The sequence below is a fragment of the Aotus nancymaae genome, unplaced genomic scaffold, assembly GCF_030222135.1.
Source record: "Aotus nancymaae isolate 86718 unplaced genomic scaffold, 86718_ANA_hifiasm-v0.15.2.pri h1tg000029l, whole genome shotgun sequence".
Classification (NCBI taxonomy): domain Eukaryota; kingdom Metazoa; phylum Chordata; class Mammalia; order Primates; family Aotidae; genus Aotus; species Aotus nancymaae.
In genome coordinates, this window is record NW_026988442.1 from 14,638,747 (window position 1) to 14,654,792 (window position 16,046).

Sequence of the window (16,046 nt, forward strand, 5' to 3'; positions counted from 1 at the left end):
AGGCTGGTCTTGAACTCCTGGCCTCAAACGATCCTCCCATCACAGCCTGGGATTATAGGTCTGAGCCATTATGCCCAGCTTCTATCTCACTCTTTAGATCTCAGCTTAAATGGCACCAAAGAGAAGTCTTCCTTGATCACTGAGTCAGTCCTATTATATCACCCTGCTTTGACAGTTGGCAGAGAACTTATTTTACTGTCTCATATTTCTTTGATGACTTATTTTCCTGTTTACCTGTAAATGCAGTATCCCCAGCACCTAGGATGATGCCTGGCACCTAGTGGATGTTCAATACAAACTGTTGAGTAAATGAAGGTTTGAAGAATGAACAACTGCATCTTATTTTACAAATGAGAAAACTGAGGCTCAGAGTTGAGACATGGATTTCCCAAGGCCACACAGCCAGGAAATGGCAAGACTGGTTCCAATCCCCAGATCGTTCACTGCTCCAATAGGAATTTGCTGAAGAAAACCAAACTTCACTGCAGTTGGAGCTGGTTGAGGCAGGGGCACCCTTGGGAGGAGTCCCTTTCTCTACCTGTCCCTGTGCCCGTCCCACAAGGTCTCTGCTCTGCACTCACTGTCCACCTGCAGGAGGTTGGACTGCAGGTCCGGGTGTAGGCGGCCTCGGGCTAGGCTGTCACTCAGGTTCCGGTTCAAGGTCAGGACATTCAGCAGAACCTGCGGTAGCCAAAGAACAGAAAAGTCCCAGGGGTGATGGTCCAGGCTCCTTAGTCTTGAGAACTCTTATACTGGGCATCTGAGCCTCTTAACAGTCCTGGAAGACAGGCAGGCCTGTGATGATTGTTCCCATTTCACAGAGAGGGAATTTGAAGGCCAGCAAGGGAAATGACTCACCCCAGAGTGTAGAGGAAGCCAGGGAAGAAGCACCACTAGAACCAAGTCTCCTTTAGCCCCGGGCTCCCTTCTTTTCTCTCTGGATAGGACAAGGTTAACAGCTAGGGGTGATCTAGGGCACAATGTGGGTGCCTTTAACCTAGTGGTTAGGAGTGTGCGTAGGCTCTGGAACCAAACTCCCTGTCCACTCTTTCTAGCTGAAGGTACTTGACCTAATGTCTTAACCTCTCTGGGCTTCAGTTTCCTTATCTATAAAATAGAAATAAGGATTCCCCCCAGAACTGTGAAGGTTAAGAGGGTTAACACATATAACACAGTGCCCAGCACTTAGTATGAGCTCTATAATGTTAGCTATTGTTATTATTTCCATTTTAAAGATGAGGAGACTGAGATTCAGAGCTGTTAAGTGAATTTTCCAGCATCACACGGTTGCAAATTGGTAGCACCTGGGCTGGAACCCAGGCGTGTCTGATTCCAGAACTCAAGATAGTTAACTCATCACCTGCCAAAATATGTACCTGGCATATATATCAGGTGCTCAAGACATTCATGGAACCATGCCGAGGTGTTCTGGAGAGAAGCAGGCCCTTCCTTTCAAAATCCCATCCTAAAGAGGGCTGGTTGTCTATTCAGATGCTGGGTAGAGGTATCATGGGACTTGAGGTTAACAGAACCCAAGCCGCCCACATGCTAACCTCACTTTTCAGTTCTACTGACCCTGCAATTTCCCCTGCAACTGAGAAAGACAGGGAGCACTGGAGCTCCATTTTCACTAAGAAACCCAACGCAGCCCATGTCCACATTGCCCAGGGTGCGCCGGGCACAAAACAGCCTCAGCCCATGTTTGCCGTATAAGGAATGGAAACAAGCCACAGAGATGATGGGCATCTGCAGTCTAGGCCACAGCTTGGCTCCTGACTGAAAAAAGCCAACCATGGGGTAAACCTCACCTGGGTCAGGCCGCTGAGGCCCCGGGCAGCTCCACTGGCCCCCAGAGCGAGGTAGGTTCCACAGAGCCCCTCCGCGGGTCGGACCACTGTGGGCAGCAGGAAAGAGAGTGGCCGCTTCCCTGGCTGCACTGAGTTCTCCTGTTGTTAGAGGACAGAGACCACAAAGGGGAGGTGGGGTGGGACAAGACAGGGAAAGGGCCACTCCACAACCCTTCCAGCTGCTCTCCCTCTTCCACATCTTCCACAGTCCCAGTTTTCCTGGGAGACTGGTCCCTTCCCAGACAACAGTTTGCTGTCTGTGAAATGGGTAGGGTGCCTGGATGGGTGGGGTGGGTGGGGGAGTGATAAGTGCATCCACTGAGCTATGAGGCTGCTATGGTCACAGGAGAAAGGACCAAGCCAAGAAAGATGGCAATGGGGAAGAACAGGATAACCCCACCCTGATCATCTCCATGCATCTTTGCCCTGTTGGGGCCCCAGCTTGTGGGGTGTAAGAGTGTGAGTTGGCAATGGGGAAGAACAGGCAATGGGGAAGAACAAGATAACCCCACCCTGATCATCTCCATGCATCTTTGCCCTGTTGGGGCCCCAGCTTGTGGGGTGTAAGAGTGTGAGTTGGCAACGGGGAAGAACAGGCAATGGGGAAGAACAAGATAACCCCACCCTGATCATCTCCATGCATCTTTGCCCTGTTGGGGCCCCAGCTTGTGGGGGTGTAAGAGTGTCAGCATCACACAACTGTGTGATGCTGATTTCTAACTGGATAAAAATTATTAAATCCGGCCAGGTGCAGTGGCTCACACCCGTAATCCCAGCACTTTGAGAGGCCAAAGCGGATGAATCATTTGAGGTCAGGGGTTCGAGACCAGCCTGGCCAACATGGTGAAACCTGTCTCTACTAAAAATTCAAAAAAATTAGCTGGACGTGGTGGCGGGCACCTGTAATCCCAGCTACCAGGAGGAAGAGGTTGCAGTGAGCTGAGATCGCACCACTATACTCCAGCCTGGGCAACTGAGTGAGACTTCGTCTCAAAAAAAAAAAAAATTAAATCCTTCCTCCTTGGGTTGCTGCTCTTTTGTGCCCAGCCATAGGGCTGAGCCGCATCAGCTCAAGCTCACATAGTCATAGACCACTAGTGTTGGAAAGTGCCCAAAACATCAAATAGGAGCCAATATCCTCATTGTACAGGTAAAGAAATTGCCCAGAGAGGGCAAGATCTTCACAAGGTCACACAGTAAGACAGTGATAGAATGAGACAAAGATTCTTCAGACCCACTGGGCTCCATATCCCAGACTTAGCAGGGGTAGAGTTGAGGTGAACATCTTCTTTAGGCTTCCTTATACTAGAAGATTCTGGAGAAAGTAGAGAGGAAGGGGCAGCCATGCCATTGCACCTCCTACCTATAAGCCTCAGGGTCCCCAGGGGAGGAGTGAAGCAAATCCTACCAGGCTAGGTGCAGAGTGGTTAGCTGTCCGGTTGGGCCAGGAGAAGTCTAGCATCTGGCTGTTGAGCAGGATCCCCGAGGGGGTGATAAGGCCGCTGCCAAAGGGCTGGTTCAGGGAGCTGGGGGCCGAGGTGGGGCCAGGTGAGCCCTGGCCCATTTTCACCTCTACCCAGCCCCCACACCCTCTTGGTTCAGAGGATCCCTTGTTTCAGGTTCTGAGTCTCAGCTGGCATACCTAACCATGGCCACAATGAAGTCATCAGGTCCCATGATCAGCACCTGGGCAGCCGTGGGAGCTCCGTCTAGCTCATAGACAGGCAGGAGCGGGGCAGGGGCTGCCTGGGAGTCATTGATATGGCCCCGGAGGTAGGCAGCCTCCACCTTGCTGAAAAGACAAGGAGTGGGAGATGAGCAAACAACAGGCTCTCAATACACTCACCTACCTCACTTTTGTGGTGTTTGTGTAATTATTTGATGAAATCTACCTCCCCCACTGTACTACTAAGTCTATGAGTGCAGAAGCTCATTAATTGCTAGCACATAAGAAATACCCAGAAAATAGCTGTTGAAAGGAATGAATTTATTTAGGTGTTATTTAGATTCTCTTCTGGAACCAACATTTAATTTATTTAATGTTTAAATCAAGAGTCTCTTAGTTATCTACCTTTACTTCTTTTTTTTTTTTTTTTTTTTTTTTTTTTTTTGAGACGAAGTTTCACTTGTTACCCAGGCTGGAGTGCAATGGCGCGATCTCGGCTCACCGCAACCTCCGCCTCCTGGGTTCAGGCAATTCTCCTGCCTCAGCCTCCTGAGTAGCTGGGATTACAGGCACGCGCCACCATGCCCAGCTAATTTTTTTTTTTTTGTATTAGTAGAGACGGGGTTTCACCATGTTGACCAGGATGGTCTCGATCTCTTGACCTCGTGATCCACCCGCCTCGGCCTCCCAAAGTGCTGGGATTACAGGCTTGAGCCACCGCGCCCGGCCTCTACCTTTACTTCTTAATCCTTTCTATGAAAGTGACTGGTGCATAGTGGATGATCAGAAAATATTTGTTTTGAATTAACAAACTGGATTCATGTAAACTAATGTTTGTTGTCTAAAGTTTCATTAAGAGTTTAGTTGGGAGAAGATAGGAGGATCTTTACTTTTTTTTTTTTTGAGACAGAGTTTTTCTCTGTCACCCAGCTGGAGTGCAGTGGCACTATCTCAGCTCACTGCAACCTCTGCCTCACAGGTTCAAGAGATTCTCCTGCCTCAGCCTCCCGAGTAGCTGGGATTATAGGCACCCACCACCATGCCCAGCTAATTTTTTTTTTTTTGGTATTTTTAGTCGAGATGGGGTTTCACTATGTTGGCCAGGCTGGTCTTGAACTCCTGACCTCAAATGATCCACCTGCCTTGGCCTCTCAAAGTGCCTAGATTACAGTCGTGAGCCACCACGCCCAACCAGGATCTTTACTTTCTATTAAAATTGCGTCCCAAGGCACAGAGTATGTGCTCAATAACTATTTACTGGATGAACTGGTTGAGTAGATTTCATATAGGCGTGTGTGTGTGTTTTAGAACAAAGTTTGCATTGATCTTAGAAACAACATGTAATTCTCCAGACTTTTAAAAATTCAACTGAGGGTTTCTTACCAAATAACTATGTGTTCGGTTATCCATAGTTGATTAGAGAATGATAAATTACCAAGGATAACTTGACATTTATTCAATTTTCAACCAAAAAAGACTTTACATGTATGACTTTGTTTAGTCCTCACCACAGCCTCATGAGGTTGATACCATTATTGTCAAGATCCCTTGTAGAAACTGAGATTTAGATTTACTTGCCCAAGTCTGCAAAGCTAGCAAAGGGTAAAGCCGGGATTTGAATGGAGGCAGTCTCACCAGAGCCTACAACCTACTACTATATGATATTGCTAATGAAGCTGTATTCCCACGACCTTCATTATTTGCCTGGAGACTGTCTTTGTTTGTTTGTTTTTGGAGACAAATTCTCACTCTATTGCCCAGGCTGGAGTGCAGTGGTGTGGTCTTGGCTCACTGCAACCTCCGCCTCCTGGGTTCAAGTGATTCTCCTGCCTCAGCCTCCCGAGTAGCTGGGACTACAGGCATGAGCCACCATTGCTGGCTAATTTTTGTATTTTTAGTAGAGACAGGGTTTCATTATGTTGGTCAGGCTGGTATCAAACTCCTGACCCCCAGGTGATCCACCTGCCTTGGCCTCCCAAAGTGCTGGATTACAAGTATGAGCCACTGTGCCAGGACTTTGTTTGGTATTAAGCTTTCTTTTCCCACTCAAAAGGAGGAGCAAGTGGGCTCATATAGGTGCTATTCTAGCCTGAAAAAAATTTAAGAGCCACATGAAGTAGGCCAACTCATTGTGCTGATAGGAAAGGTGAGGCGCAGGGAGAGGCACCCAGTATCAAGTTGTGAGTTGGGGGTTGAGCTGAAATTGACTTAGGATTTCAGGCCTTTATTGCTACACCAGCTGCTTTTCACCTGATCCTTTCCCCACAGCCACCACTGCCTCTGCAGCTCCCAGGTCCTGCCCAAGACCCACCTGAGCATGTCATCCATGCTCTCAGTGATGGTAGAATCATAGATGGGATCTCCCAGTCTGCTGGCCAGGGCTAATGCAATCTTCAGGGTCTGAAAATACAGCAGGGATATGGAATAGGCTGCCAGGCCCCTCCCAGCACCCACACCCAGTAGATCTTCATGTGTGAGAAAACCTGGAGGTGATTTAGTCCTGCCCTATGGCAGTACTCAATCTCCCCACTCCTAATGTCCCTAAATCCAGGGAAAGGTGGAGGGGTCAGCCTTACCTCTGCCACCCAGTGAAGAGCCTGTTCTCGGGATACTAGACTGGTGAGATTGAACCCCTCCAGGATGTTGAGAGCACTGATGAGGGCAGGGCCCGTGTGCGGGGGTGGGGGACTGAGAACCAGGTGGCCTGAAAGGACAGGAAGTAACCGATGGCATGGGAGGGGTCAAGGCACCTTCACATCCCACATCCCATCTCCACATCCCACCATCACACACACTGAGACCACTGCACTGAACCCCTTCACCAGATGGGGAAATTGAAGCATTGAGAGGCAAAGGGACCCACTCAGGTTCACATGGTAAGTCAAGGGCAGGGCCAGGATTTGAGCTCAGAACATCGGTCTTCAGTTTGCTTGGCCATTTGAGAAAACTAAGGCTCGAGAGTGCTGTAGCTTGCCCAGAGTCAAACTGCAGGCCATCAGCAGAGCAGAGCAGAAACAGGTGACCAGATGTCCTTATTCCTGGCCTGTCACATATCTCTTTTCAGCTCTCCCATAGGCCAGGATACTATCCACGACCTCCGATAGTCTCATCCAGCCCCAAACGTCTTGGCAGCAACAACCTTCTCTTCCTATTCTGTTACTAGATGTTTGGACATCAAAGGAATAATAATCACTGATATATAACAGTAATATGAATTAACTCACTTAGTCCTCACAGTGGCTACTGTTATCACACATATTTGATGGGTCTGGAAACTGTGGTACAGAGGGACAAGGGGAATCCAGAGCACTCAAGGTACTAGCATTGTTGAGACAACCCAGGCTGGGAAGGGGAAATGGAAAATCCATATTCAATGCCTGCTCTGATCAGGGCAACTTCCTACATTATCTCATCAAATCCTTATGGGCATCCTAAGATTCAGGTATTATTATTATCTCCATTTTAAGGAGGAAACCAAGGCTCAGAGCCGGAAGTAGCTTGTTCAAGGCAAATGGCACAGTTGGTACTCAAATCCTAACTCCAATACTACGCTTGTTCCTTTTTTCTTTTTATTTTTGTTTATGTGTGTGTGTGTGTGTATGTGTGTGTGTTTGTGTGTGTGTGTGAGATATGGTTTCACTCTGTCACCCAGGCTGGAGTGCAGTGGCACAATCATGCTCACTGCAGCCTGGACCTCCCAGGCTCAAGCAATCCTCCCATCTCAACCTCCTGAGTAGCCAGGACTACAGGCACGCCACCACGCCTGATTAACTTTTAAATTTTTTATAGAGACTATATCTCACTATGTTGCCCAGGCTGGTCATGAACTCCTGGGCTCAGGCGATCCTCCTGCCTCGGCCTCCCAAAGTGCTGGGGTTACAGGCCTGAGCCACTGCACCTGGCTGATAATGCTCTTTCCATTGCATCATATTCCACTGCCTCTGGCAGAGGAATCAGTTTGGAAATTGCGGCCCGGAAACTTGAACTCAGAGAAACCCTTTACTGGGGCTTGATGTGATCTGGCTCTCCCAGAAGGGAAAGAACCTGAGAACCATCTGAGAAATCCAGCACCTACTACCTTGGGTTCAGCAACCATGGACCTCACCCAGGCCATAAGCTTGGCTCTTTGGGTTCCCTGTTGGTTTTCTTGAGTTTGGCCAGTTAAGTTCTATTCCCTCCTTAGGCCTCAATTTCCTTTTGGCACAATGGGGAGCCGGGTCTATGAATGTCTTGAAGGGTTCATTCTACCGTTAAGCTTGGAAGGACTTTGTCTTAAAAATACTTAGGCAGTACAGGGCAGTGACAGTGTGGCTAGGGAGAGGGCGGAGGCAACACGGAGCCCAAATCAAGAAAACCTATGGCCAGAACCCCAACTTCCAGGTTGGAGTGTTTGACCAGGTCCACCTCCCATGTCCTAAATACTTGAGGTAACTGATCCCACAGCTACTTTTCAGAAGGTGGGCTGGCTCTGGCTTGCTTCAACAGTTGGCTGCCCAGGCAGCTCACTGCCTTAGTTTCTCTCCTGTGAAATGGAGAGGAGTCTCTAGGCCAAAACGATGTGACCGTGGACTGGGAGGCTTCTCCTGAGTGGGGACCCTGGGAGCCGGGGGAGAGGTCACCTCTGTATATGCCACACACAGGCTTCTCCACAAGGGCGCTGTAATTGCTGAAGTCCTCTTCGGTTATGACACCCCCTGCATGCTGAGCCTGGAGGAGAGAGAATGAGAGAATGACTGTCCACCATTGTGAGCATGTGGTTTTAGCCTATAATACATATTTGGATCACAAACAGATCAGCTGTTTCTAACTTCTGTGCCTTCTGCAACTCCCATTGTGGCCTTTAGAGACCCCATTATCCCAACACCCCAGGACAAAGGAAGGGGGGAAAAGCACTAACACAGAGCACCTATTATGTGCCAGGCATTATATGGGGTACATTCTATTAATGACTTCCCTAGCTTGCCATTCAAGGCCTTTTGTGATATGGCCCCTGCCTACCCCTCCCCTCATGTCCTGCTATTCCCCAGTGAGCTCTATACGACTGCAGAGTGACCTGCAGTTTCTGAACTCATGCCTTTGTGTCTTTGCAGTCTTTGTACCTGCTGCTCTCTGCCTATGTGAAAGGAAGATTTTCCACTTACAGCAGCACTTGCCTAGGAGATATCAAAACTGAATGCTGCATCTCATCACAACCAACTAAAGCCACTACAAAACCATGACTTTGAGTGATCCTGGAAGGACTGATCCTTATTGGGCATAAACAAGCACTTGTTATTGACCAATGAACCAGTCTTGTACAACCAACGGGCTCATTCCATCCCATCCAGTGTACTGTCAACTCTAAATTAGCATAACCACTCTGAATCCTTTCCTTTTTTGTACTTTATAGTACTTGAAACCCCTGATTTATCTACCTTCAGTGAATTACACATTAAATTTTTTTTTTTTTGAGACAGGGTCTCACTCTGCCACCCAGGCTGGAATGCAGTGGCATGATTATGGCTCACTGCAGCCTCAACCTTCCCAGGCTCAGAAGATCCTCCTGCCTCAGCCTCCTGAGTAGCTGGGACTATAGGCATGTGCCACCACAGCTGGGTAGTTTTGTATGTGTTGTAGAGATGGGGGCTTACTATGTTGCTCAGGCTGGTCTCAAACTCTTGGGCTCAGGGATCTGCCTGCCTTGGCCTTCCAAAGTGCTGGGATTACAGGGGTGAGCCACCATGCCTGGCCCATTTGAATTCTTGAGTTCCTTTGTCTGGCAAGTTAATAAACTCAACTTTGGGTTTCTTTTTGTCAGAGATCTAATGGTCTTTGTTAGAATCTCCTGTGTTCCCTTTGCCACCTCCAGGAAAGGGCACACAACTCAGGCCTGGCCAATTGGGGCATTACCTTCTGTGCAACAGTGATTGGTTTGGGAATAGTCATGAGACCTATGATGAGCCAATAAGACACAACCTGGAGGCTTTTGCTGGAACTACTGGGAAGGAGAAATGCTCTTTCTCTGGAGTGGCTTGCTGGAAGGATGGCCTGACATGGGCTGGTGGGGAGCAGGTGGAAAGGATCTGAGAGTGAATCCAAACAGAGGAAAGTAGAGTTGAGAGAGAGAGAGAGAAAGAAAAAGAAGGAGAGCAAATCCTAACACTATGGACTGAGAACCTGGACCCAGAAGAATCTAAAGTCAGTAATCTCCTGGACTTTCCAGTTAAGTATCGGCACATCCAGTGCCCAGCATAGGGCCTGGCACAGAGTTGGCACTCTGTGAAAGTTGAATGAATAACAGACCTATTTAATTCCCACAACCATAAGGCAGAGACAGATATAATCATCCCCATTGGTCAAATGAGAGAACCACTGAGTTGGTCTATGCATCCTTATCTTGAACATAATTTTCCATTGGGAGTTTTGCACTATTAATGACAGTTCTCACACCTGTTACTGCCTGAGACTGGGACTCTTTGGGGTTGGATGGTAACCTTCTGTGTCAATCTCCCCAGTCCTGGTAGTCAACAGTGAAAGAGGTGCTTCTCTCAGTCCCTAGAAAACCTGAGAGCTGGGAGGGATTGTGAGCTTAGGGAAGCTGAGGCTGATATTGGGTCTCCACCAGGCCTGGGAGGGACATGACAAGCCCCTACACAGGTTGGCATCACCCCTGAGAAGCCCAAAGGTACCTCTGAATCAAGACAGAATACTTCTGGCCAGGCACAGTGGCTCACACTTATAATCCCAGCACTTTGAGAGGCCAAGACGGGTAGATCACTTGAGGTCAGGAGTTCGAGACCAGCCTGGCCAACATTGTGAAACCCTGTCTCTACTAAAAATACAAACTTAGCTGGGCGTGGTGGTGCACACCTATAATCCCAGTTACTTGGGAGGCTGAGGCAGGAGGATCACTTGAACCTGGGAGGCAGAGGTTGCAGTGAGCCAAGATGGCAACACTGCACTCCAGCCTGGGTGACAAAGTGAGATGCCATTTTTCTTTAAAAAAGACAGAACACTTCTATCATCCCAGGAGGTTTTAAATGTCATAGCCCAGTCAACTCCTCCTGGCCCCATTAACCACTGGTCTGATTTCTGTTGATAGAGGTTAGTTTTGACTATTCTAGAATTTCAAATGAACATAATCCACAGTAAATATGTATAGAAGGAAAGAGAGGGAAGGAAGGAAGGAAAAAAGGGGGAGAGGATGTCCTGCAATAGGGACCTTGGGGCACACCCCCACCTGTACAATGTTAGCACTCACCTCGGCTACCATCTCCAGAGTGAGGTTGCCGCCAGAGTAGAAGGCGGCCGGGCCAGAGGTGCCAAGTGTATCCAGCACTTCAGCCAGGTCGGGCCGACGCAGCAGCGAGCCAGGTAGTGGTGGGCGGCCCGATGGCAGGAATGTCTCTTGGAAGTGCTCGGACATGTTGGGTGGCAGCTGTTCAGCCAGGGCACGGGCTAGGGGCAGGGATGGGAGGCTGGGCAGGGCGGGGTGCCAGGACTGGACCAGATGAGACGTGCAATAGGTGGGGTGGATGGGGGCTGAGTGGTCCTCCCTATGTGCCCCGGCCCCCCAGGAGCCTCTTAAGGGAGAAGCAGGGATGTCTAAGGGCCCTTCCCAGACCCCCTCTCTTGAGGCCACCTCCAGGTGAGGGTGGGATAAGGTGGGGAGGGGGTCTGAGGAGCAAACTGGAAGAGAGGTCCTCTTTGGCTTGGGCCCCCAAATCTCAAAGATTCTACCCTTCTCCATCAACCTCAAGTCTCTCCCAAATCCCCAGGCCCCACTGACCTAGATCATGAGTCACGTTGAAACCATCTTGGGCCACAGCTGCTGCGAAGGCCAGGACTTGGGACCATGGCAGCCTGGGGGGGCCGGAGAGCAGGGGGTGGAGGAGGTCCTGGGGGAAGGAGGAGGGGTCCTGGGGGGAGGGGGATTCCTGGGAAGGAAAGTCCTGGCAAGGGAAGGGGATATTAGGAGGGGGAGTTTGGAAAGGAAGAATCCAGGGAAGCAGGAGAAGGCCACCCAAGGAGAGATACAAACAGGGGTCCCTGGTCCCCAGGGGGAGGGTTGTTACCTGCCATAGAGCTGGTGAGCTTCATGTAGCCCCTTCACCATTCCGGGAACCCCCACCAAGAGCCCAGGCTGGGCAAGGCGGGCAGGCGAGGGAGAGAGGAGACCAGGTCACTGGAAGGGGGGGGCTGGGCTGAACTCCTCAGAGCCCCAAGCCAGGGATGGCTGGCACAGGGGAGAGACACAGGCCAAGTATCCCAAGGGAGGGACAAGCTTTCCCAAGAAGGCAGCCCTCCCATCTCCCTGACTTCCTATCGGCAAATGCAGAAAGGCCTCTTTTAGCTACCGTAGTTGAGGGATTTATAAATTAAGCAAAACCTTTCAAGAGCCCAGATGTAACCAGTTTAGACAGACACCTGTCTACATTGGATTTCACCAACCCCTGCCCTTTTTTTTTTTTGAGACAGGGTTTCGTTCTGCTACCCAGGCTGGATGGAGTACAGTGGCATGGTCATAGCTCACTGTGGCCTCCAACTCCTGGGCTCAAGTCAAGCGATCCTTGGCGCATGCTACCATGCCGGGCTAATTTCAAAACATATTTTGTAGAGACAAAGTCTCACTATGTTGCTCAGGCTGGTCGCAAGCTCCTGGCCTCAAGCAATCCTCCTGCCTTGGCTTCCCAAAGTGTTGGGATTACAGGTATGAGCCACTGTGCCCAGGCAACCCTGCCTTTTAAAATGTTGAACAAGGAACCTTCATTTAACCTATTCAGTTTCACACCATCATTACTCTGAGCTCTGAGGACTCGGGGGTGTGCTTGGCTTTTGTCACTGCACTAAGTACCCAGTTTTCCAAGTTATTCAATTTCTTCTTTTTCTCTCAGCAGATAGTTGGTTCGCCTCTAGCAGTTCCCCTTTAATCTTCCGATATGGGAGGGGCTGGGCAAGTTACAATCAACTGGCTCAGAGTGAGATGTGCGAGTTTTATTACATCAACTTTGTGACATTTCAGGGTACTCAGTAGCCTTTTTTCTTCCTTCCTTACTTCAGCCAGACAGGTAAAACTGCCAGAGAAGCAAGGTGTTGCAGTATTACCTGTAATCAACCATCCACATTTTCTGGTTCATTATTTTATTTTGGGGGCTGCCTGTCTTACACAAATCCTGCTCAACTCTTTTTCCCACTCACATGGTAAATACTCAGCAAATTAATGCTTGGGTTAGCAGAAGGGCAATGAAGAGAGATTCCCCTGAACTCTCTCTTCTCACCAGGGTCCCCACCTTGGTCTCCCAGGATCTTTGCAGGGTCTCTTCCCTGAGGGCCCCCGGTGCAGACTCCCGGAAATCAATTAGGTGGCTCTCATTTCGACGGATGTCATGTACCAGCATCACGCCCCCACTGGGAGAGACACAGAAGGGGAAGAGTGATGATAACATGCAACCCTCTGTACAATTAACCTGCTGCCCCTCCATCCCCAGTGGTGAGAGCTGTAGGCTTGATTTGTCATTTGGGGTCAGATGTCTGAGCCCCCTCCCCAGCATGGATTCATAGACTCAGCCACCCTAAAAAGATGGGAGTGAAACCAAGGGGGTTGGAGACTCAGGGTCCATGGACCTCTTCCAGCCTGTCACTGGAGACTTTAATCCCTGATTAGGAAAAGCCCAGAGACTGGGAGAACAGGATGTTCTGCCCCCAACCTGGACCAGAGCTGGATCCCTGCCAGCTTCCTGCACCTGTCTACTTGCTATGTCCCTTGCCCCTCCCCCAGGACTGGATTATGTAAGGATAAAACATGCAAAACCAAAGCGGAATGTCTTTGATACAGCTTGAAGGGCTGGTCTTACAGGAACCAAGATAGGTAACTTAATCAGCTTGTTCCTTTTCTGTGGCTTATTTACACCTAAAATGCCCACAGCCAAATGACAAAATAAGGAAAGCAGGACAGAGAAACAAGAGCAAACTGGATAGTGCATGTCCCATCATGGGAAGCAGCTTCTATTCCACTCCAGATAATTTCAGCCATGTGATAATGTGGGCCCAAGTTGTTACCGGATCTCCCGATTGTTCAAGAGATGTTGGAAATCTGGATTTTTATGAAAATTCTCAACTTTTTAACAAGAGCAACCAAAACTTTAAGACAGTTCAGTGTCCAAACAAAACCAGTCTGTGCGCTGGGTGTTCCCCATGGGTGGGCAGTTTGTAACTTCTGTTTTTAAGAAGTTCTTAGCATGGCTTATTTTTGGAGGATAGATGGTCCACGGCTTTTCATCAGACCCACAGGGATTTGTTATCCTAAAAGTTTAAGTATCATTGCCTTAATTGATGACAGTATACCTCCACCTGCACACCTCAATTTATGGTTTACAAATTTCTTTCCAGTTTTTTTTTTAAAGCTTCTGAAAACACTTTCAGGTTTTCCATAAGGTAGCTTTGCTCTTCTGACTCCATCCAGGGAGGAGGGGGTGAAATTTGGTGTAGAAAGAGAAAATGCAAGGAGTTGGGGCCCAACTGCCCTTCTTCCTAAGTTAGGAGTGCTCCACATGAGGCTTCCCTAAGTTATAAGTGCTCCACATGAGGCCTCCCTAAGTTAGGAGTGCTCCACATGAGGCCTCCCTAAGTTAGGAGTGCTCCACATGAGGCCTCCCTAAGTTAGGAGTGCTCCACATGAGGCCTCCCTAAGTTAGGAGTGCTCCACATGAGGCCTCCCTAAGTTAGGAGTGCTCCACATGAGGCCTCCCTAAGTTAGGAGTGCTCCACATGAGGCCTCCCTAAGTTAGGAGTGCTTCACAGGCCTACAGACCAGGAGGCAAGAAGTAGGCCTGGGGGACCCCCCGACCTCCACTGCTCCTTACCCGCCCAGGCCAGAACTGTGAGGAGCCACGATCCCCAAACACAAGGCTGCTGCCACAGCTGCGTCCACAGAAGATCCCTGTTTATTGAGCACCTCGATGCCCAGTGAAGTGCAGCGAGCAGCATCCGTCACCACAGCACCCTGCTGGAAGATCTGGGAGGGAGAGAGGACTTGGTGGGGAGCAAGAGGAGCTGTCCACCTCCCTAGGGCACCTCCACTAGCCCTAGAACTGTACAGGGGGTAGGGTCGAAGCCCTGCCTTCTTGTCCCCTTGACTCTCCCCTCATTACCCCAAGTGCCTTCTAATGGATCGAGTCCCTTCCATGTTCGGTCCCCCTCATGCGCTGGAGCTCCTCCCTTTGGGACCTTCCTCTCACCACCCTCTCCCCTTCCACCTCTCAGTCATTCCCCAGTTTCCACGGCCCCTCAAACATTACCCCACTCCCTCCTCGCCAGTTCCCTCCCCCTCCTCATTTGTCCCCCTCACCTGGGGGTCCCCGAAGTAGATCTGCATGACCAGCGCCACGGTGACACCGGTGGCGAAGGTGAGACAGGCTGTGACGATGACCGTGAGCCCGTCCTGGCGGCAGGAGCACTCCGCCGCTGCCGCGGAGAATGGGTCTTTGCGCGTCTCGCGTAGCGGTGACCCGTCTTGGCTGCCCATCTCCGAAGACGACGAGGGCAGCCGCTGCAGCCGTGCCGACTTCAGGAAGGAGTCTGGGTCTGCAGAAAGGCACCCGGGGTCGGTCTGGGCGCCTCCCACCTGGCCCTGCCCACTCTCCAGGAGGGACTATGCAGCGCTTCCCTTGCTCCGCCCTGACTGGCCAGCACTACTCACGGTTCCCCCATTTTCCCATGTACCCCAGGGCAGGTGGAAGCAGTGGTGCCCAACTGGGAAGAGGCAGGGATCCCCCAAGCTGGGCAGCAGGGAGGCTGGATTCTTGCCCCTCCCTGATACCTAGGCCAAACTTCCTGGCACCCAGGGCCCAGGGCTGGGAACACTTGCGGGGGGCGGGGGGAAGGGGTTGGGGGGTGGTTCCAGCCCTCCCTGGAAATCAGATCCTGTCCCAGTTGGGGTCCAGCCTTCTGTGCAAGGAGGCAGCTACATAAATAGAGTGGAGGGACCCTGGCTTCCAACCTGACTTCAGTTATCTGTTCACTCATTCCTTAAATACGGAGAGCCCTATGCTAGGTGCCAGAGGAAAGAAACAGATAGTTCCTGCCCTCATGGGGTTCATAGAGCCCTGGAAGAAAAAGCCAATAAGCAAGTAAACAAAGGAGTCTATAATTACAAGTTGGAGCAGGTGCTGTAAAGAAAAAGAAAGACGAAATGACAGAGAATAATGGTGGTAAGGGAGGCAGGATTCCTTAGCTGCAGACATCAGGGAAGGCCTCTCAGGAAGTGACTTTTAAGCTGAAAACTGAGGGAGAAGATGGAGCTAGCTATAATGTAGAGCAAGGAGTATGTGTGTGGAGTGTTCTGGAAAGAGGAAACAGCAGATGCAAAGGCCCTAAGGTGGGAATGAGCTTGGTACATTAGAAAAAAAATAATTAAGGTCTGGGCAGCTCTGGTGTAGCAGGCATGGGGAAAGAGTAGTAAGGGTGGAAGCTAGGCCAGATACATGCAGCATGTCGTGGCTCACACCAGTAATCCCAGCACGTTGGGAGGCCAAGGTGAGGCGTATCACTTGAGG

The 16,046-nt window shown here is 50.1% G+C and overlaps 1 protein-coding gene across 3 annotated transcripts in view; it reads right to left on the reverse strand.

Moving 5' to 3' along the window:
• GGT7 (gamma-glutamyltransferase 7) overlaps positions 1-16,046 on the reverse strand; it is a 31,432-nt gene that overhangs the window by 4,398 nt on the left and 10,988 nt on the right. The window contains exons 2-14 of one of the 3 annotated variants that reach the window (XM_012455136.2): positions 14,840-15,075; positions 14,355-14,506; positions 12,783-12,900; positions 11,568-11,635; positions 11,282-11,355; positions 10,754-10,950; positions 8,133-8,220; positions 6,090-6,217; positions 5,825-5,913; positions 3,490-3,639; positions 3,256-3,373; positions 1,809-1,946; positions 582-681 (exon numbers count right to left, since the gene is read on the reverse strand). In XM_012455136.2, coding sequence (XP_012310559.1) covers positions 582-681; positions 1,809-1,946; positions 3,256-3,373; positions 3,490-3,639; positions 5,825-5,913; positions 6,090-6,217; positions 8,133-8,220; positions 10,754-10,950; positions 11,282-11,355; positions 11,568-11,635; positions 12,783-12,900; positions 14,355-14,506; positions 14,840-15,075 — 1,656 coding nt within the window. Of the gene's footprint in view, positions 1-581; positions 682-1,808; positions 3,163-3,255; positions 3,374-3,489; positions 3,640-5,824; positions 5,914-6,089; positions 6,218-8,132; positions 8,221-10,753; positions 10,951-11,281; positions 11,356-11,567; positions 11,636-12,782; positions 12,901-14,354; positions 14,507-14,839; positions 15,076-16,046 lie in introns of those variants that run through there. The other 2 variants (XM_021665727.2, XM_012455137.3) reach the window with 2 other exon arrangements.